The following is a 23,815-nucleotide window of genomic DNA, read 5'->3' as shown; positions in this document are numbered from 1 at the left end:
TTTAATCGGTGGATTTCACCGATTTGTAATCCTTCCATTTTGCCCAGATTAGGCGCCGCATAGGTTTACCATCCCTGTTATACCCTCCCATCTGCTTCCCCTTTGTTTCTCTTCTGTTCCTTCTAGCCTCTGCCGATTTGCTCCCTCCGTTTCTTTTCTTTTCTTTTCTGCCCTCTGTTTATTTTCTTTTCTTTTCTACCGGTTTGCTCCCTTTGTTTCTTCTCATTTTCTTTTTTGCCTATTTCTGAGTTAGTGCAACTGAAAGGTAGGTTTCTAACTCTCTGTCAACCTTGTTACTGTCTTTTATTTTTTCTGCATGTAAGCAGATTCAAAACATGTTAAATCTGCTGTCTATAAACTTTAGCGTTTATTCTTAACTGCTTTGAGTGGATTAAACATTTTTTGTTTGGTTTAAAATTGATTCGTATCGATTTGTTCTGTAATTATCGATCTTTGATATTCATTCATGGATGATTTAAAAATGTTCCTTCTAACTTACTGGTTGCATTTATGGGTCTCCCTCTTTCATGGTTCTGTTTGGTGTTGCAAATTTTAATGCATTACCTGTGCTCTGTGAATTTTTGTTTTCCATTTTGTTATTTATGTAATGGGAAATTTGAGGAAAGTGAATTGGGGCTTCCCATACTGAAAAGGGGCATACATGGTCAATCAACTGCCAATTTTTCTTTTTATGATAGTTCTTTTTCCCTTTCTTTTCTTTCCTCTTTGTATGGGATTCACAACATTTATTGGTGGTAAAATGTGGTTACATGGTCTTACAAATATGTTACTAGTAATTCATTTTGAAATTAATGTGCACAAGAAGATTAATGCTTGTTTGTCTTTCCTATCAACTACCAATTTCTTTTTTATCCATACTCTTGACCATGGCATTGGGCCGTACTTCTTGTTGCAAGGATGCTGGAAGGCTGAATTGTGGCTATAAATTGTTTTGGTCACCCCAGTGAGTGGTGAAGCTAGTTAACGAGTCTTTAGTTAACAGTAACATTACTATCTGTCGGTGAAAGGATTATGTGGAAGAGTATGGTCTTGTACACATGCACACTAATTTAAGATTTTAGTTTCAATTAAGTTATCTAGGTGATGGATATTTTTATCTGCTTTCATGCTTGAAAGAATGCTGATATATGGTATTGTGTTTAATTTATTTATTTTATCATGTAGCTGAGGAATCTATTGTGGGCTACATCAAAGCACGATGTGTACCTCATGCAAAACTACTCGGTAATGCATTGGTCATCACTGCTACGCAAGGGCAAAGAAGTGTTGAATGTGGCTAAGCCAATTGTTCCCAACCTGGTTAGTGAATATGGCCATGATTAATTTAATTTGACTTCTGCTGCTTTGTTTGAAGAGCAGTTGAGATAAACTTTGTATTTTGATATGTTTGTAGAAACGACAATCTCAGCAACTCTCTAGGGTGCAGATTAGCACCATGGCAGTTAAAGAAAATTTAATGGTGGCTGGTGGTTTTCAGGGGGAGCTTATTTGCAAGGTATCTGTTTGCTTGTTTGACAAATGTTTATGGGATAAAGTATTATGTTTGCAATTTGGCTCATGCTATTGAGAGTATTTTTCTGCTTGGGTAGTATATAAATCAACCGGGGGTGGCATTCTCCACAAAAGTAACCACTGATGATAATGCAATCACTAATGCGGTGGATGTGTATCTCAATCCTAGGTGAGAAATATTTTGATCCTTTTTGAGCAGTCTAACAAAGAGAAATATTTTGGTTATCTTGAGAAATATATTACTTTGACTACATTTTAAAATAAAACTGAATCTTCTTTATTTCTGCAGTGGTGCAATGAGAGTTATGGCTACAAATAACGATGCTCAAATCAGAGTTTTTGATGCCGAAACTTTTTCAACCTTCAACCGGTTCTCATTCGATAGGTCTGTAAATTTAAGTGCTAGTCTTCAAATGCTTGCTGTAGAATTCCATTTTTTCGGGTGTTTTTCTTACTTTTATGGTTGTCTTCTCTTAACAGAATACCTCTGTTAGTCCAGACGGGAAGTTGCTTGCAGTCCTTGGAGACAGTACCGACTGCCTAATTGTCGATGCTCAGTCTGGCAAAGTATGTCACTCTTGCTGGACATCCAAATAAATGGTGCGTTTTGAGGTTTAAATCTTGTTGATGTCTAATTTATTTTGTACAATGCTGCAGGTCACTAACACCCTAGAGGGACATTTGGACTATTCTTTTGCTTCATCTTGGCTCCCTGATTGGAACATTCTTGCTACTGGGAATCAGGACACAACTTGCAGATTGTGGGATGTAAGAAAACCATCCCAGTCCCTAGCTGTATTGAAGGGAAGAATGGGAGTAATTAGAGCTCTCAAGTTCACATCAGATGGTCGATTTCTTGCCATGGCTGAGCCAGCTGACTTCGTTCATGTCTTCGACACCAAGTCCGGGTATGTGAAGTGCCAGGAAATTGACTTTTTTTGTGAGGTTGCTGGAATATCCTTTAGCCCAGATACAGAATCGCTCTTCGTTGGTGTTGTTGATCGCACTTATGGCAGCTTGTTAGAGTTCAACCGCAGGCGACATAACTAGTATTTGTATTCCATATTGTAAAACCTAAGGTGAAGCCAATATCTATAGAGACGAATGATTGTGAATATTTAAGGGATGGGTTAAAAATCGCCTGGGATGATTGGGTTCTATTATATAACTTTTCGAGCTAGAGTATAAATTTAACTGCTTTGAGTGGATTAAACATGTTTTGTTTGGTTTAAGATTGATTCGTATCGATTTGTTCTGTAATTATCGATCTTTGATATTCATTCATGGATGATTTAATAAATTGCATGTGGTTGTTAACATTTCATGTTAGAATTGTGGTAATTTTTCTGTAATCTGCTGTTTAAAAGCTTCAGCCTTTGTTCTTGATTGCTTTGACTTTGATATAACGTATTTTATTTTGGTTTAAGATTTCCTTATATCAATTTATTGGGTAATTTTCAAGCTTTGATAGCGATTTGTTGGTAATTTTCGAGCTCTAATATTCGTTCAAGACTGAATTAGTAAAATCCATGCGTTTGATTTGGTAATGTTTTCTATAGTCTGCTGTTTAAAAGCTTCAGCCTTCATTCTTGACTTGCTTTGACCCGATAAAACTTGTTTGATTTTGGTTTAAGATTGGCTTGTATTGATTCATGGGGTAGTTTTTGAGCTTCGATATTTCATTCACGAGTGATATTGTAAATTCCATATGAATAAGAGAGTTGCGATTGGAAGTTCTTTTAAATGTTTTCCACCTTCTGCAGTTTGAAAGCTTCTGTTTTTATTTTCATTTTGTTGATCTGATCAACATGTTTGATTTTATTCTATGGTCAATTGATATTGGTTCCTTATATGGCCCTTGTTTGATATTGGTTCCTTATTAATTATAATATATTTAATAATAATTATATTTAAATATGATTAAATTATTTATTATTGATATTAATAATCTTATTAAAATTTAAATAACAATAACAATAATAATTTACCAAAACAAATTTATGCTAATTATTAAGAATTTTATTAAATTATATATTTTAATTAAAATATATTTAATAATAATTATGTTTAAATGTGATTAAAATATTTATTATTGATAATAATAATCTTATTAAAATTTAAATAACAATAACAATAATCATTTACCAAAACAAATTTATGCTAAGGGTATTATAGTCATTTTAGTTTTTTCCATTATGCTATTACACCTCTATTCCATTCAACCAAACACAAGATTACTATTACGCCTCTATTCCATTACATTCAACCAAACCGTTGATTTGCTATTACACCTCTAATCCAATACACCTCTAATCCAATACACTTCTAATCCAATACACCTCTAATCCAATACAGCGAACCAAACGCACCCTAAGTTTCGTAAAACTACTCTAAAAATAGCCCCCAAACATTACTATATATAGGCAATTGTAGTTTCCAAAATTAGGTCAAATACAGGCCATTAAGCTGTATAAGATATATTGTGCAAACGAAAACACCCGTGACAATATTTTGGCCCTCGTCACACTAGTTTCGCGACATTGAAAATGGATGTCGTGACACTGAACATCGAATGAGACTTTTGTTGGTTCAAAATTGGATGTCGCGACATTTCATTCTATTGTCACGACACTAAAGTCACTCCTCATATTCCTTTGCTTGAATTAGTGTTCTGCACACTCAAGTAGCTCATTAGTCCTACCTTAGGTCCGTATTGGCCCAATGGGTCATTATAACACCCAAATATGCGTAAAAATGCTTATTTTACTAAAATTAACTTTAAACTACTAAAATGTAAAATTAATCCAAATAAAATAAAATGACTCGAAAGTAAGCTCATTAAGTGCCGAAAAGAACCTAATGTGCCATAATAAATTGTGGCAGATCAAACTTGTAATAGCCCGTTTATAGTGTTGTCAAAAACAGTGGTTTCGGGACCACGATTCTAAAAAGTGAGCTAGTATTTTATTATTTATTTAATGTTTATCGAGTTATTATAGGGTCGTATTAAATTTTCATTAAGAAATTTTAAGGTTTAAATAGTTAATTAAGTAAAAATGACTAAATAGTAAAAGATGCAAAAGTTGATATTTAATTGCTAAATGGATCAAATAGCTATAAAAAGGTGAATTAATGGACTTAGATGGTAAATATACCATACATATAGGTAGTGGACATTTATGGACAAAGTTTTGTTAGTCGTTAATTAATATACTAAGGGTAAATCAGTAATTAAATAAATTAAACTAAAACAAATTAAAACAAAAGAAAGTTATCATCTTCCTAAAGCACTACCACAGAAAATTAAGAAGAAAAAAAAAACATCATTGTTGCATTCTTCGGTTTGGCCAAGCTTTTTCACTTCATGGTTGTATTTTTTAGGTTTGTTTTTAGTGATTTTTACATTTATGTTATCGTATTAACTTAATTTAGTTAGCATGGGGTCAAATTGTTAAATTTTTAAAACTTTATGGATTTTCTAAAAATGAGTTTGAAGTGTTTTTGAATTTAGTGGATGGATTATTAAGGTTGGTTAGTAAATAAGCTTATTTTGTTAAGTGATTTTTAGTAATTTTAATGTTTAGGGATTAAATTGTTTAATTAGTATATTTTTATGTAGATTGCGTGAAATGATGAAAGATATGGGCTGTAATAGGACTAGGTAAAAATCAGCTAGCTTGGGTTTTTTTATTGATTGTGGTTAATATGTGAGTTTCGAGTTTAAGGACTAAATTGCATAAAGGTTAAAATGTTAGGGTAATTTTGTAAATTGTTAAGAAAAAGAGTCTATGAGCATAAATTAATTATATAGTTGTTGGAATTGAATTAATTGAACATGAATATTTATCTAGATCAAGAAGCGACTCAAACGGCCACAAGTCAAGGAAAAGCTAAGGTTTCGATTAGTCGTTGACTTTGTTTTTGCAATCGTTGTAGTCGAGGTAAGTTCGTATAAGGATTAAATTCATTAATTGCTATTTTGATTGTAACTTTAATAAATATTATACTATGTATAGTTTAGTTTGATAGTTGTTCGGTATTTTAGTATCATGGATTAAATTATGATGGTAATTAAATTAAATGTTATTTTAGAAAAATATACATTTCATAGGAGTATGTTTGAAATGGTATAATGCAATGAAATTAAAAGATTTGAGTATGTATAACAGTCCTCTTTGAACCTTTTGAATACTTAGGATACAAATTACATGTCATTAGGGGTTATAGTCGGGCCTAACCGAAATCTTAAGCCTGATTGGTAGGCCCTGGCCCGGCTTGACCTTTTTTTTTTTGAAAATATTTTATTACAAAAATAAATTTTAAAAATATAGTATATCAAATACACTAAAAAAATTAAAACAAATAATTCCCCAAAATTATCAAATTGCATTAACAAATTTTAAAGATTTGATGAAAACTTATTGTCATTTGTTGGATGTACACCTCAATAACGTTCATAATGATTAATCATTGCTCTTTTAAAAAAAAGTAATTAATCATTGCTAATGTAATGATTATCATTTCAAGAGAATAATAAATTTTACAGATAATGAAAAATGACAAAGTACAAGAATAAAAAGAATGAAAAACAACAAAGTAAAGGATGACATCAATGTTGTTTCATTGAAGTACATTAAAGCTAAAGGACAATACATGAAATTTGATAATTAGTGAAACAACTTGGTAACTGAAACCAACCACATCAAGGTTATATTCTCATACAATTGATGTTGGGAACTTGACAAAATTACAAAGTTCTACAATACTAAACAAAATTTCCACAATTCTATATATCAAGCAAAATAGCAGCAGAAATTAGCACCCAATGACAACAACAGAACATTGAAAACAACAACAAAACAATAGTGAAACAACACCCAAAATAGCACCAAAAATAACCTGTAAAATTTAATCAACCATTCAAAATATCTAGATATTAAGCAATCAACATATTTGATTTTATAACAAGTTATAAATTCTAAGGTAAATTATAGACTTAAAAAGGAATCGAAGAATCATCATCCTCATCATCCTTATCGTCATCTTCATTCTCATCATTGTTGCAATCAATTTCTAATATAAAATAAGAATAAATAGTTAGATAATCGAATTGATAAAATGTTATAAAATTATAACAATAAAATGAAAATAATAACTACCCGTTGAAAATCCCTTAGCTCGCATCCAATCATAAAAAAAATAATGGCTTGAACGATTTTTTGTTTAAGAAACTCCTCAAAGATGTGATAACTTTCTTGCTCATGCTAAAAGCCGACTCAGAAGCTACAGTCGATATTGGAATTGTCAAAAGATTGCGAGCCAAAAATGAAAGCTTATGATATCGAATTGAACTTTTGCTCCAATAATCCAGTACATCTATTTGGCTATTAAACTTAAGCCTAGTTCTTCAAAATAAATGTCCAACTGTGACCTTTCACTCTTAGTATTGGATTCACATAAGTATCATTTATAATTATCACTCTCATCATAATCTCCTTCCAAATCAACCCTATTAACATTGAATTGATACAAACTAGAATCAATAGGATTATTATCTGAAATATTGGAGCTCCCGGCCAAAGAGGAAGACGTGGATTTGGAGTTCTTAACATGCTCATCAAACAAGAGTTTAAGATTGTTAAGAATGGTTTGCGCCATAAGCACCATAGATTGTAATAAAGCTATACTGCACATAATTTAACTTGTAACAAGGATCTAAAATTGTAGCAGATGATAATACCAAAGAATACTCAACCCAATATTTATTAAATTTCTTTTGCATTTGCATAACCATTGGAGTTAAAAAAGAATCAGGACCTTTAATTGTATCAATTAAGACCTTGTGAATCTTCCAAACCCCTTTAAAATAAAGAGTAGTCGTTGGATACTTAGAACTAGAAAATACACAAGTCACATCATAAAATACTTTAAAAGTTTTACAAAGAATAGCAACATTTCTCGACTCCTCATAAGAAAGTGTAAATATTAGATAATATTTATCTTATTGGCCCCAATAATCTAACACATATTTATAGTAAAGAGCAGATTCGAACATCAAATAAGTAGAATTCCATCTCACACACACATCTTGATGAAACTTTTTGGTCACATTCAAATGAAAGCTTTTGTCGGCCACATCATAATTTTTTTTCTTACGAATTCTCAACTTTTTTATGTACTTGATTCGATTTCAAATCTTACCAATAACATCATCAACAAGTTCCAAACCAGCTTTAACTATAAGATTCAATATATGTGTACAACATCTAACTTGAAAAAAACACCATCACACAAAAGAGTTAGGATCGGATTAAAACACTTTTTTAGACAATAAACCATAACATCGTTATAAGAAGCATTATCTAGAGTGATGCTAAAAATTTTCTTGTCTATACCCTATTGGGATACACATAAAATAAGTTCATCACTATGTTCAAACCATCATATAGAGGAGATAAAGCTCTAAACTTTATGATTCTCTTTTGTAGCTTCCAATCTTTGTCAACCCAATGAGCAGTAATGCAAATGTATTCATCATTCGTATGCTTAGAGTTCCAACTATCAGAAGTTAGACAAATTAAACTAGGTTCTTTTTAGCCAACACTTCTTTAACATGATCTCTCTCTTTTGCATAATAATTAGGACACCCCTAGTAGTTTTTTGTCTACTTATATTCTTAAAATTAAGACTATCAACATTTATCATGTATCTAAATCTTGGTTCTTCGACTATCTTAAATGAATGCTTGCCACACACAAGAAAAGTAGAAACAACTCGACGACACTCATCAGCATCAAACTTGTAGGTTTTTATAGATGAATCACCTCCTAAGGATGGTTGAGTTGTTATGGTGTATTGAGTGATGTCCTTGTCAATATTTTTCAAACAACTATTTAGATGACATCTTAAATGGGAGGTTCCACTAGAAGAATTAGCAGAAAAGATACTCTTACAGTGATTACATTGTCCTTTCAACTCATCTTTGTTCTCACATTCAAGATTTATCATTTCATCCCACACCTTTGAAATAGTAGACTTTTAACGTTTGGAAACACTTTCATATTCATTAAATCCATCATCCACATGTATTGGAGTGTTCGAACTAGCTATTGTCATAAAAACTAAAGTCCTAAAATCGTAAAAACTCAGTTAATATATATAAAAAAAAGTTGTTTTAATTGTATGGTGGTGTCACCAAATGTAGCCACAACACCACACTCTTCACAAATAGATTTAATCGGTGTTAACTTAAATATTTGATGTATTAATTAGTTAAGTTATTTTTATTTTTATGGTATTAATTAACATACCATATCCATGCTTTGGTTGTTTTTAAGGTATGAAAATGCTATTGTTTTAATTAATTAACTCTATTAATACAAAACATCTATTGTTTCAACACAGTTAATTAACTATATTAATTAATTGTATGAAAATACTATTTTTTTAATTAATTAACTCTGTTAATTAACATACCATACCATGAATATATTAAATTGTTTAAAATATATAGTTAACTAATACCATCAAAATATGGTTACAGTTTCAATGGTATTAATTAGTATTGTTTAGGAAAGTTAAGACTTGGTATTAATTAACATTAAAACACCTATTTTTATGGGGAAAATTAAGTTAACATTGTATTAATATGAGTTAATACAAAACATCTATTGTTTTAATTGTATTAATATGATTTGCTAATGAATCATTTGATGTAAAGAAGCCAATAATGTTTATTATACAATAATCTTTACTATTTGTTTAATAATTTTGTCAACGCTATCCAAATAGTACAGCTATATAACTTTTCTACTTCAGCTTTCAAGATACAAATAATAAAAAAAATTGAAAGAGGATATACTATAATAGTAGGTATTAATATAGGTCAAACCAAAATGAAATAAAGAATTTCATATCTTCACCCACAGTTACTACATACTTCACATCAACTCACACCAAAAATATTCAACAAATATGAAAATTTTGATTGTGAAAATTATCTATTTGGAATGGGTGTTGTCTTTGTGATTGAGTGAGTGGGGGACTGAGTTTGCAGAAGTAGAGAAGCTTAAAGTAACAGTGGTGACCAATGACTGGCGAAGAAATGGAAACCAGCAGAAGGTAGAGAAGCAACAATGATGACAGTGGTGAAAAAACAAGTGAAAAGCAGCAAAATAAAGAGAAGCAGCAGTGGTGGCAATGACAAAGAAGCAAGGAAAAAATTAAGGATTAGGGCAAAATAATGATTGGAAAGGGAAAGGGAAAGGGGAATATTGAGATTAGAAAGAGAAGTGAGGACTGGAGAGATTGGAAAGAGAAGTGAGGACCGGAGAACAAGGGTAAATTATTAGGGGTTATAAAATAGGGTCGGGCTAGGCCCGGGCTAAAAAAACTTTGCCCGAAGCTCGACCTATTTTTAAAATAGGCTTTATTCCTAAACCCAAGCCCATTTTTCGAACCTATATTTTTTTTCCAAAACCTCCCATATTTCGAGCAAGCCTTCGACTCAGATCGGGTGGCCCAGCCCATGGACAGGTCTAGTTATATGGTTTTAGGTGCTAGCCTTGGATGTCCTACCGATGGTTGAGGTATTGCATTTTTTGTGGATTCTCCATAACTCGTGTGAGCAGCATCATATAGCTTAACATCCTGACCCACAACTCGTATGAGCAGGCCCATCTCACAGATCGTATGAGCATTTCCCAAGTATTCGATGATATTCTATTTGGTTCAATGGGTGATTAATGTTTTAACCGAGTATGTATGTATGTGAAAAATTTTATATTATTATAAGATGAAATGGAAAATGTTCGTGTTTATACTTGAAATGGAAAGGGTATTATTTGAATACATGATAGAGGATATGTATATTAAATGTTTATTGAGTTATGTTTCACAAATTGGTTGGAGTTATATGTTTATTTGTACACCTACTAAACTTTGTGAGATGGTGTATTTAGGAAAGGAAAATTTGCTCGTGATATAATCAAATTATGCTTGGTTTAATCGTATAATGTTTGGTAAGTTTGATTTTCATATATGCGAACTTACTAAGCACTAGTTACTTATATAGTTATTTTTTTTAGTAGATCATCAGAAAGCTCGATCGGTTGGAATCACGTCGGAGCTCAATCTGTAACAGCCTATTTTTTAGTGGTGTCGAAATAGTGGTTTTGGGGCCACAAATTCGACATGTGAGTCCATAAATATTATTATTTAATATTTATGAATAATATATGGTGTAATGATAAATTTTGATTTTTTGATTTTTTTGTTAAATGAAAGAACATTTAAGTTCAAGTGGTTTTAGAAAATGAGGTATCAGGACCTCATTTCTATAAACCAAATAGTAAATATTTTTATAAATATTTACGTAGTGTTATTAATGTTTTATTAAAGTTTTGTTAAAAAATTTTAATGTTTAGATACTTAATTAATTTAAAAGGACTAAATCATAAAGGATGTAAAATTTGATCACTATTAGATTTGAGTGATTAAATGACTTAATGAATAAAGGTAAATGGACTTAAATGGTAATTAAACCATTTAAGGAGTTAGTGGACAAATATGGTCATGGATTTAGTGTTTTATTTAATTGTTGACCAATGTTAAAATGGTAATTTGATAAATTAAATTAAATTAAATAAAAAAGCTTTTATCATCTTTTCAAAGTCTTGATCATCGAATTGTAAAAGTGAGAAGAAGCCAATTTTAAGCTTTGCGGTTTTGGCAAGTTCAATTGCTAGCATGGTATGTCATTTTGGCCCCGTTTCTAATAATTTTTATGTTTTTGAAATCGTTGCAACTAGGTCTAACTAGCCCATGACTTCGTTTGTGAAACTATTAAAGATTTTGAGTATTTCCATTGATGAATCTTTATGATTTTAGATGTTAAATAATGAATTTGAAGTATTGGTTGTTATTTATAAGTATTTTGTTAAGTGATTTTGATGAATTTAACGATTAGGGTTTAAATTATTGAAATAGTAAAAGTACAAGGATTTAATGTGTAATAACAACAAATATGGGCTGTAGTAAGGTCCCAATAAATTCGGCTAAGCTTAAATTTGAGAAAAAAGTGGTTAATTTGCATGTTTTAGGCTCAGGGACTAAATTTAATAAAAGTAAAATGTTGGAGGATATTTTGTAAAAATGTTAAAAAGAACTAAATTGCATAAAATGAAATGATTTTGCAATCTAAATTAATGAATTGAATGAAATTGTTAATTTAGATCAAGAATGAGTGGAAAATCGAAGAGAAGAGAAAATTACCAATTAGCCCCTATATGTAGTCATTGGATCAATTTAGCCAGGTAAGTTTGTATGAACTGTATTTGGTATAATCTTGTTTAAATTGAATGCTTATTATGCTCTTTTAATGTAAATCAATTATATACCAATGTAACGAGGCAATAATGAATTGACGGATGTCGAGTTCCGGTTGAACCTTAGGAATTCATAGGATACGAATGACATGTCATTAGGGTTTCCATGTTTTGAGTACTGGTCTTAAATGTCCTTCCGATGGCTGAGGTCTGGCATTTGTTGTGAATGCTCAACAACTTATGTGAGCAGCATCGCGTAACTTACATTCCGACCATTAGCTTTGTGAGCAGACCCACTTCATGGCTCATATGAGCAACGATGTAAGGGAAAAGGAAAGGTTATATGTTTAGCACACTTTGTGTGAGCTTTCCCACGTATCTGATGTTATTCTAAATGGTTCAATGGGAATGAAAAAGAAAGGAATGACAAGTGTTCAAACAAACTATTTTCATGAAAAGGATGAATTCAAAATTAGTACGTTCATGTACATCTAGCTTACTTCATGTTAATTCAAGTAAATTATATGTTAATGCACTAACATGTGTTGTGGATGGTGCTAGACTTGTGCCAAGCTTATGGTTAGATTATATCATGCTTAATCTTAATGATATACATCGAAATGGTAAGTGTCCAAAAGGAAATATGCTTATGTGTATGAAAAGGTTATATGAATCAAAAGATATATTTTCTTATGAAATGGCTTATCATGTGGCTGATCTCGAAAGAGTTATGTGTAAATGCACTAACTTGTGTATTGATGATGATATTTAGGCTTGTGTCAAGCTTGTGTAATTGGTTGAAGTTTATGCTTATGTCTTGTATGATGCAAATGATACGGGTAAGAAAAGGTAATAAAATGGTAAGTTCATAGTTGAGATGTGATATGATGATATGAAATGATTGATGAGTTAAAGGACTTACTTTTATGTGAGAAATTTACTTATGTTGTGGATGAATTTACCTATATCATGAATAAACACACTAATTCGTGAATTGATAATGTTATTTAAGCTTATGTAATACAACTTATAAAATCTTATTATGTTATGAATGAAAACTATATGTGATGTTAAGGGATTTACTCATTTGTGAGTTGATGGTTATGCAATTTTATAAATCTTATGGCATTGGTATAGGTTTATAATTATCCTATAAAGTTCATCAATGAAATGGAATATTATGTTTAAAGTTTATACGAGCTTAATAAGCATTCATTGCTTAATAAGATTATCAGAGGCTCAATCGATTATAAGTTCATCGAAGATCTATCACACTATCTAGCAATTATATTGGTATTTTTTTATGTTTTGGCCAAGGTTATAATGGCATGTATAGGTGGACTTGTGTTTGATGATTAGTTGATAAGTTTGGCATGTATATGTTATTTGGTTGATGTACTTTTGGTTCTTTGGTGCCTTGTTGGTATGTGGAAATGTGGCTAAGATATGATGCATGTTTGATTGATCAAATGGTATGTTTTATGTGGAAGTTCTAATGATCCTAGCCATGGCATGTTTTGGAAGTGTTATTGAATTATTTGTGCATGTTTGAAATGTGGTAGGTATATATGTTTAAGTAAGACTTAAATTGATGCAGTTGAGGTGCCTTGTATGGCGTATTGGTTGAATGGAATTAGTCTTTTGAATTGGTCATTTCATGCATGTTTTGGTAAGGTTTTGGTCCTTTGAAATTGGGCACAAATTGCTTATAGGTACATTCTTGAATTGGTGATGGGAATGACTTGAATTTGGCCAATCTCATGTCCACACGGCCTGCGACACGGGCGTGTAACTCAACCATTTGTGACACATGACCATGCGACATGGCCGTGTGTCCCCTGTAGGTTTCAAGGTTTGCAAGTTAGGTAGTTACACGACCTGGCAAACGAGTGCGTGGCTTGGCCGTGTGACCTAACTTCAAAAGTTGCACAGGCATGGACATGAGCTGGGACACGACTGTGTGTCCCTATTTTGATTGTTACACAGCCTAAGACACGGGTGTGTGACTCAGCCGTGTGACCCTTACAGTCCAAATTTTCTAACTTTTTCATGAAATTTCTGATTGATTCCAGTTTAGCCACGAATTATTTCTATTGCATTTCTAGGGGCTCAAGGGCTTGATTAAGGGACGGTGCGCATGTAATGAATGATTTATCCTATGGTTATGTTGATGTATGAAATGTATGTTTTAAAGTTATGTTTTTACGGTAATGCCTCGTAACCCTAATCCGGCGACAGATACAGGTTAGGGGTGTTACACAATCACACTATCCATCCATCATTTTGGTAGCTTTTGGTTACTTTGGCAAATGGTTATAAATGGCATGTAATAGGGCTTGAATGTTATCTTGACAACTTGGTTTGTTTTCAATTTGTGCCAAGCTTAATTGTGTTTAAATGTTCTTAGTTGTTAGTTTGTAAATGATAGTGTACATATGTAAATCTATGTAAATTTATGGTACATATGTAAATGATAGTGTTCAACTTAGGATGAATGACTTTGTCATGTTTTTGGTGTCTTTAGATATGTTTTAATTGTGTGAAGGTATCTATAAATTGTTTGGCTTGAATTAAAATTGAAATTTTTACCATTTTGAACTGAGGTATCAATATTTTGGCATCTAGTATCGATACCTGGCCTTAAGAAAAAGTTTTGGAAAAAATAGAATGCCAAAATGGTATCGATTTTTAAATTAAGTATCGATACTTGTTTATAAAATACCGATACCATCAATTAATTATCAATACCTTATTTTTTTTATGAAAATAGTATAGTGATTTGGTATCTATTTTCATAAAGGTATCATTTCGGTATTGATACCAAACACAGATTTTCACTAATTACTTAAACTTTGAAATTTTATTTTATTAAATATTTGAAATTCATATTTAGGTCTTTGAACTCGATTTAAGGTTTAATAGTGCATGTTTGCCATGTTTAACGAATGATTTGATTAATTATAATTAAAGTAATATTTGAGAATTTTAAGTTGTTAATTGTTTTGTTATTAGCTGTGATACTCCGTAACCCTAATTCGTGACAAAGATGGGTTAGGGGTGTTACAAAACTCCCCCACACTTAACCTGTTGCTTGTCCGCGAGCAAACAAGACAAACACACAACGAAAACACAAGTAAATAATCAAGAATGTACTTGAGCATGCTTCATACACGTAATTAGTTTGGGACATGACAAATAGGAGAGTTTGGTTAAATATGCAATTCTAGCTAGATATATAAATTATTCACAATTTTTAACCTTAAACATGTTAGTTCCTTAAGTTCCAAAGGAAACAAGTTAAAGTTAGTTAAGCATATTCTTCCATCAAAATGAGTACACAAGTATAACAACTATGTTTGAAGAATACAGGTAATTTAATATCCCAAGTACTCAATTTAACTTTCATCCATTTTTTGAACTCTAGTATAGTATTAACAAGTATAAGCAACCCAACAAGCATTTGTGCAATTATGAGTAAAAAATTCTGAAGTACTCATACTTTTTATTTGATTTTTGGTTTTCTCTTCGCTCACATTGATTTTGTTCGTTCTATGATTTTATAACTCTCGCTTTGCTTCTAATCCTCACAATGTTTTTGTTCTCTCATTAATTTTCATTTAAGTCCATACTTACAAGGATTCTATACTTGTTGTACTCTATTGTTTCAATATTCATGGATTCAAATAATTGAGTTTTAAATTTTGAATAACCTATAATTCTAGAAAGCATACATGCCTTCTCGTGTACGCCTTTATCATTCGGTACGGTTAACTAATTTTTCCTATTTACAGTTTAACAGATTGAACTAACTAGTCTAAAATAAATCACCGAAAATAATTTATTATCAAACAAAATTTTACAATTTATAAAAATAACCTATTCACATGTTGCTAACCAATCACTTTTATTTATATAAGCTCAAGAGCAAACAAACACACAAGAAAAAGAAAAAACAATTCAAAAAATGAAAAAAAACAAATTTAAAGTTTCTATGTTACCCCCCACACTTTATTTGGCACATTGTCCTTAATGTGCACCCAAAAATAAATAAGAGAAGAGTGAAGTCAACCTGGTTACGAGTTGATTCACAATTTTAATGTCTCGATTGTCTAAATATTTACTTGGTCAAAATTGGGTGAATTATAAAAGAAAAGATAAACAAAAGATAGATTTTGGATATAACTTAGAAATAATAAACGAACTAGAAATGAATCAATGCTATAGGACAACGCGACCCAATTTCTATAAGGTTGTTTACAACTCGAGAAGTTTGGAAAATCATAGAGACCTGACCCGCTATCGATAAGGAGATATAAACTAGACGTATAAGGTTTGATCACCACACTTGGGAAAGTGATAAGATTGATTTGGGTGAATGCTACAAGAACGAGTTCTTGAAGAACAAAGAGAATGAACTCAAATGTATGACAAAAATCATCTAACCTTTACAATACTTCAAACTGAACTATTTATACGTGTTGCATGTAAATAACTAATGCAATTGTGCAAGTGTACACGTCATCAAGTAATAAAGTGATAAGTAAGTATCGTCTCCACAGGGATCAGAAATTGGCAAGAGATTTATTAAGTTATTATAATCCTATTAACTGTACTAAATAGTAGGAAATACTCTTAAATTGAATAAGATATTGGTATAATGAATTAATGTAATTTAATACTAAAAACAGAGAATTGATATGCCAAATAAAATATAGTAGCAAATTACAAAGAAAAGCAAGAATAATTCTGTTGTTGAATGAATAAGGCTTGAATTATTCAGGTGAAATGCTCATACCAAAATAATGTCATGGCACAATATTGTCTAATCAACTGCTCAGAGAGTTACTACTGTAACCTGCCTCTTTCTATATCTAGATTTTAAGCTAAAAATCTAAGTTGTTGTATGTCTATAGAACTCTAGATTAATAACTACAATGAACGTTTTTCTCTACACAACTTGCAACATCTATGTCTAGAGTGCTACTAATATTTGCTTGCATCAAACGATTCTAGATCCAGATATTTAACCTTTTAAAAATTAAAAATACATCTATGAACACAACATTCAATCAACTATGTCTAGAGCTTGCATGCATGTATTTAAAATAGGCATAAATCGAATGAAACAGTGATATAGGCAATCTCAAATCATAAGTATTAAAGATGATAAACATCCACCCAAATAACTCTAAACCAGAAAAGATTGAGTTCATTGGTGGAAAGGTAAACCCCAAATTTAAATCATTCATCAACATTTAAAGAAGTTTGAATCATAGAAATCAGGGAAACTAAAGGCAAAACTATAGGATTTCCCACCACACTTCAGCTTCTCTTTTATCTTTCAATCGTACGTGAATCCAGGATGGATGTCTCTTCCCCTTCTTCACGTCTGTATTCTTCTCTCTACAGCTGCTACCCTTTCTTTCTCTAAAATTCTCAAATGGAGTTTTTCTCTGTGTACAGAGAGGATTGCTGTCACGAGTCTCTTTCTCACACAAATTCTCCTCCCTTTTCTTCTTCTTCTCTCTCCTTCTTTTATTAGGTAGATCCGTCCCACCTTAGCACACCTTTTTCTTTCCTTTTTTCAGGTTGGATTTTCTGGTACACGCATAGCTAGCTGAGAATGACGTGGATAAAGTGCTGAGTCATTTCTCAGAATTACCATGGCAAACCTATTGGTAATCAATTTCACAATTTTCCACGAAAATATTTCACTTCCTTTCTTTTCCCTCTTCATCTACTTGCTCTTCCTACAACTATATTCACACAAAACCACACATTTCCTCCCCAAGTGATAAAAGTAACAAATAATGACCATTATATCACAATCCAAGCTTTGTTATGCAATTTTCTAAAAATATCCTACAAATGCAAATGTATTCACTTAATTACAACCAATTAATTCTATTTAAAGAACTTAAATATAACTCTTTTCAAAAGTTATCACACCCCCAAACCTGAATTATTTCTTATCCTCAAGCAAATGATGTTTTAATATCCATGAATGCATGGAATTGCCAAAACATTCAATCGCCAAATGTACTACCAAATCATAATAAGCATACTGTGTACCTCTATTCTCAACAACCTTCTACTGAACAAAGAAAAAATGCTTACAATTGTTGTAAAATTATTTAGCAAATGCAGTGTAGAAAATGGTTTCTAAAGGTAAAATTTTCTAAATATTTCAACAATTAAAACCATAGCAAATCTCTCTAAATATACTTAGGTTATCTCTCTCCTAAACTCAATTTTTTTAGGCACTTATTCAATTTTAAACACAAAATTTCCTAGAGAATTCATATTGTCATATGATTATATACTTGACAACATCAATGGAGCATACACTAGACTGCCACGTATTATATCATGTCACAATTTGAATACAAATCACTCATGAAACAAAATCTTTTAACTAAAAAGATGGATGGAGCAAACAACTACCTTCTTAGCAATTTAGCCTCAAGATTCAGTGGAGTGTCCCTAAAATATGTACATATATTTTTTAGACAAACACTCATATTTGAACTCATTTTTCTGGTCAACAATATAATAGAGCAAACAAAATATTACTGACCTACTCAACAGGTTCAAACATTGGACTATTCATATTATTTTACCATGAAAAAATTATACCCTATTATTACACTGAAATTAAGTCAAGAAGTCCTAAATTTATTCAAAGAATGCTACTATAACCTAATTGCATTTATATTTAAATTATTCTACTTTTAGAAAGACATTTTCAACAACTGTCCTGTGCTAAATATGCCTAAACAACTTTTCAGCCTCTTTTCTAATTTTACAAAGAAGAGTTGAACATCATTGACAACCATATACTCACATAATCAGAGAGTTAAATGGAAATTGAACGTTATGACAATGCGGTATATATGCACAACACACCCCTAAACCTAAGGGATGCATTGTCCTCAATGCATGAAATGACAAAGTAAAATTAATAAAAGCTACATGAATGCAGTAAATAAATAAAAAACTAAAATCAAGGATCATGAAAATATAAGAATCAAAGCTTAGAAGGGAAAGAAATTACTTCACTTGACTTGGGTGGATTTCTTTACAGCTTTCTTGTAACGTTGCGGCATGTCCTTGTTATCACTATCAACTTGAACGATTTTACCAGCAACCTTCTTAAATCTTTTTCTCTTAAGTTGGTTGATGAGCACCTCTTCCTCATCATCATCAGAATTGGAATTTATGATTTCATTAATTAGTTGATGAACCACACATTCCTAGGCATTCATAGAAGCCTTGGATTGTGGTGCAGGTACGATAGTCTGAATGATATCCCTTCCATCATCATCAAATTCAATGTGGACAGATTATGTTTTGGCTTCATCTTGTTCTGGGTCTTGGTTGTGCGTGGGGGCAGTAGTAGGTTCTTCATCTTCTGCTTCAGGATTCAATAGCAATTCCTTAGGAAAAATAGGAAATAGTGGCATTGGGCGCAAGAAATTCTTTTGTAGAGATTTACGAATGGCAATATCACATTGGCAGACATATCCCCAAAAGATGGCCATTTCCTCTTGAGCTTTGCCAAATTCAGTGACAAGAATTTTTTGATGTTTTTCCAACACACAAACTATTGTTTCAAACCTTCTACAGCCTTAATCATTTTCTGTTCAACCTCGGTGTGAGAAGTCGAGAGGGCAACAGAAGTACTCCTAAAGGGAGAAGATGGAGGTGTGACAATTTGCCTTGGCATTTCCTCGCCAGCCAATTTCTACATAATGCACATAGTAATAGCCCCTTTGTTAAGAAGGTGGTCTTCATTTTGTGACAAGGGAACCTTGACTCTTTGGTAGAGTGCAGTGATCAGCGAGGGGAAATTTAATGTACTAGCATTTTTTTGGGCACAGTAATGAATCTCATGAAAAATGCTTTTACAATATTAATCTTTTGGCCCACCATTATGGAGTGGAGAAGAAATAATTGGTCCTTAGAGATTGTAGCATTATGTGTAGAAGGAATAAGACGAGTTTTTAAGAAATGGTACCAAATCTTGCATTGAGGCTTCAATGAGATTCTGTCGATGGTTTAATACTCATTTCTTGAGATTGACCATTGTGTTCCCTCCACACAAACATGAATGAGAACATGGACTAAATGCTCTGGGGGCATTGTCTTCACAAAGTCAGCATGCTCAATAGGACCTTTAGACAATTCATATTGAGGATTGATAGAGTCCTCATCAAATACAATTGATGCGCCACGTATGTATATAAATACATTGTCAAGAGAGGTAATGTTGGCATAAAACTCTTTCACTACTTTTGGGAGGACATCATCAGGATGGAGGTAGAAAATTCCCCACCCATGCTTTTCGACAACTGCTGAAATGGCCTCTGTATACCCCTTAAAGGGAGCATCTTGAAAAAGAATTTCTTTTCCCATGCAAAATGGTCGTTTGGAAATATTTTTATGGTATTTCTCCTCAACAAGTTTACTGAAGAAGGTGAGTGGAGAGGCAAAGGTTGAAGCAAAAGTCTTTTGAAAAGCCATTGAAGAGAATAGACAGTTGAAAAATGAAAAAGGTGAGATTTGATTTTAGTTATGAGTGAGATAGAAAGAAAAAGTAGAAAACAAAGCGGGATGAAAATGTGGAAGAAAATTGAATCAGCTGGTAAAACATGGGGAAGAAGAAATTGTGACGTGTGTGATAAGATTGGCCTCAATCATGTGCCGACAAGGCAAAACAATTAACATTTAGTGGGAAAAGGAAATGAAATTAGTGCAAATTGAGAGGGGTAAAATAATTTGGGCTAATGGCTCCAAGCTGTAGTTATTCTGGCCCAAAGAAAAACCTGTAACAATAAGGAAAAATTAAATGAGTTTAGTGAATAACAAAATAAAATTAAAATTAAATGAAGAAAAGTTTAAATCCACGAGAGAAATTTTAATTATTCCAAAAAGAAATGAAATTTGGTTGTACTTTTTTCTTGATCAGTAGGAGATATGTAAAAATATAATTATTCGGGGAACCTTGGCCCTTTTACATAAGGTTGTCACTAGGTGCGAGAAATAAATTCGGCCTTCTTGCCATTAATGCACGTCGAAATGGACTAGTAGATCCCTTTTCCTACACAAACATGTCATTTCTGCAAAATAGCATCAAGCAAAATCGCTCTAAAAGCATTTACGTTAAACACGTTTTGGGATGGCGAAATTCAAGTGCAGATGAACTGCATCCACATCTTAGCAATTAGGAACATTATTGCCTGATCCGAGTCCACTCACCTCTCCCCTTGGTAAGGTATTGTACGATGTGAGTCATATCAATACCTTTATAGTAATTTAAATCAACATTGTCAAGAAAATCAAAGGCATAATATGGAGCATCATAAAAACGACATATTTCTTGGGGAGTGACAAGCACTTCTTTGCCCCTTACTGTGACAAGTATGTGGATTTCACTCAGTACTTTATTATTTTCCCTTTCTTTCAGGAAGTATAAAATTCGTAAACTATTGAGTTGACTATCGGCTCATTTGGGGTCAAATAAAAATTTCTCCAATAATCAAGGTGGACTAACTCCCAAATTGCATCGCACATGGTCATTGGTGGGTCAAGCCCTCGTTCCTGTATAAATGTTCAACCTTGAGTTCCAAGAAGTATTTTTCAAACTTTTTGTTATATGATTGGTCAGAATCGACATCTATTGATGACTCATTGGTTGTAGTTCACCTAATTTTTCTAGGTGCCATTGCAATAATATGAACTTTTAGTTAAGCAAATTTTCCTAAAAATCAATCAGGTAGAAAATATGCACAAATAACAAAATTAGGACACCTAACCTTGCTTGTCAATGTATTCAAACATTCCAATGGATTCGATTATTGTAGATGTGATGTGTAATACCTACAAAACAAAGAGATAACCAAAGAAAAATAACAATGCAGTAGAAAAGAGAGCAAGGGAGGAAACAAATTGAGTGAAATCTCAATGAAATGAAGAGGAGATAGGGAGGAAAAGTGTGTGGCAGCTTTTAAGGGGTTTGGGTGGGTGATTAAGAGTGTTTAAGTGAGGTGATTCAGGCTAAAACACGATGTGGTATAAATACAATCCTAGTAGGTCACATAGAAATTGGGTAAAAAAAGTTGTAGACTCGACTCGGGGTCGTGACACTAAACTTTGAATATCCCAAGTTTGATTTTGCGATGTCATGTCGTGACACGTGACACTGGGTTTGGTGTCACGACTATTGCATGTGAATATGTAATACGAATGTGCAAGTATACATGTTGAATCAAGTAATAAAATGATAAATGAGATCGTCTTTATAGGGATCAGAATGATTAACATGGTTGAGTTGTCACTATGAACTATACTAATTATCCTATAGCAAATTGAACATAATAACAATTTGATGATGAATGTTAATGTATGAAATATTAAGATCAAATACTGAATAAATTCCTGTGGCAAATCTACGAGACAAAGTTGGGAGAATTTATGCTGTTGAAAGGGAAGGTTGGAATTACTCAGATTATATCTTTATAACATAATAATGACATGACAAAACCTTAACCAAATTACTATTCAGAGTATAATTATTACAGTCTGCTTCTTTCGAGAGCTAGACTTTAAGCTACCATTCCAAGACTCTGTATGTCTACAAGACTTTAAGCTGGCTAAGAGTGACGAGGACTGAGTGTTGTATGCACCTGCTGCATACAACAATCAATTCCTTTCTTCCTAACAAAAAAATTCATATATAATGACATTCAAGGCACAATCCAAGCTTTATTATGCAATATTTTAATAATAACCTAGAAATGCAAATATATCCACTTAAGTACAAGCAATTCATCAAGTTTAGAGGCTTGAGTTATAACTCTTTTCAAGAGTTATCACACCCCCAAACTTGAGTTCTTGCTTGTCCTTAAGTAGAATGTGTATGAATGCATGGATGCAATTTTCCAATACAACACAATTACCTCTTGTACTACTAGACCATACGAAGCATATTTTATACCTCTATTCTCAGCAGTCTTCTGTCTCAAAAAGTTGGTTCAAATTTTATAGGTTTGTTTAGCATACGAAGTACATAAAAGTTCCTAAATATTCATGCAATTTTAACTATAGTAAAGTGTACTTAGTTTATCTTTCCTCTAAACTCAGTTTCTCTACTCACAATTACTTTTTCATTGCATAATTTAATTACAAAAAAAATTCTAGGGAATTCATCTTGTCACATGGTTTCTTTACTTGACAATCTCAATGGAGCATACATTAGCTTGCTAGGTATCACATCATGCCAGAATTTGGATGTAATTCACTCATGAAGTTAAGGCTTTTAACTTAGAAGATGGATGAAGCAAACAACTACCTCCTTAGCTACTCAACCTAGAACTGTAGTGGAGTATCCCTAAACTTTTTTTAACTCACTCTTGTTTGAACTTACTTTTCTTGTCAATAATACAATGGAGCAAACAAAATATTATTGACCTAATCAACATTTTCAAAAATTGGAGTGTTTCATGGCATCTTTCCTTTATTTATTATTATTCATTACCAATTTACTAAACTAAGGTTCAACAACTTCTAAGTGTATTAAAAGAAACCTACTATAGACTAATTGCAATTATAATTAGGTCATTCTACTTTTAGGGATTAATTTTCACAAAACTATCCTAAGCTGAACCTACCTAATCAACTATCACAATTTTCTAAGCTTATTGAAGAATTATTATCCTCATCGAACATCATAGATAACAATATAATTATCATAGCCTAATAGTCATTTGGCATTTGTATGTCATGGAAAAATTAGTGACAAAATTAGCAAATTTGAAGACAATTATCTAATGCATACAATATGTACAAGACACCCCGAAACCTAAAGGATGCATTGTCCTCAATGCATGATCAGACACAAATTGTAAAATGCAAAAAGAAACATATATATAATGCAATGAAAACAATTATAAATGCAT

General features: G+C 32.1%; 1 protein-coding gene across 1 annotated transcript; it reads left to right on the top strand.

Moving 5' to 3' along the window:
- The first annotated feature begins 484 nt into the window (after positions 1–484).
- LOC121218520 (uncharacterized) lies at positions 485–2,077 on the top strand. The gene is made up of 4 exons (XM_041095817.1): positions 485–1,320; positions 1,415–1,516; positions 1,611–1,702; positions 1,823–2,077. The coding sequence occupies exons 1-4, from the start codon at positions 1,231–1,233 to the stop codon at positions 2,025–2,027; spliced, it is 489 nt and encodes a 162-aa protein (XP_040951751.1). The 5' UTR covers positions 485–1,230; the 3' UTR covers positions 2,028–2,077.
- The last annotated feature ends 21,738 nt before the right edge of the window (positions 2,078–23,815 follow it).

This window comes from Gossypium hirsutum, chromosome D06 (genome assembly GCF_007990345.1).
Source record: "Gossypium hirsutum isolate 1008001.06 chromosome D06, Gossypium_hirsutum_v2.1, whole genome shotgun sequence".
Classification (NCBI taxonomy): Eukaryota; Viridiplantae; Streptophyta; class Magnoliopsida; order Malvales; family Malvaceae; genus Gossypium; species Gossypium hirsutum.
This window is presented reverse-complemented; position numbering and strand designations above follow the sequence as displayed.

Bases quoted from the DNA above. Each gene is read 5' to 3' on its own strand.
- LOC121218520 (XM_041095817.1), top strand. From the start codon at position 1,231: ATGCAAAACTACTCGGTAATGCATTGGTCATCACTGCTACGCAAGGGC. The intron at 1,517-1,610 runs GTATCTGTTTGC...CTGCTTGGGTAG, and splicing joins AGGGGGAGCTTATTTGCAAG to TATATAAATCAACCGGGGGT. The intron at 1,703-1,822 runs GTGAGAAATATT...TTATTTCTGCAG, and splicing joins GATGTGTATCTCAATCCTAG to TGGTGCAATGAGAGTTATGG.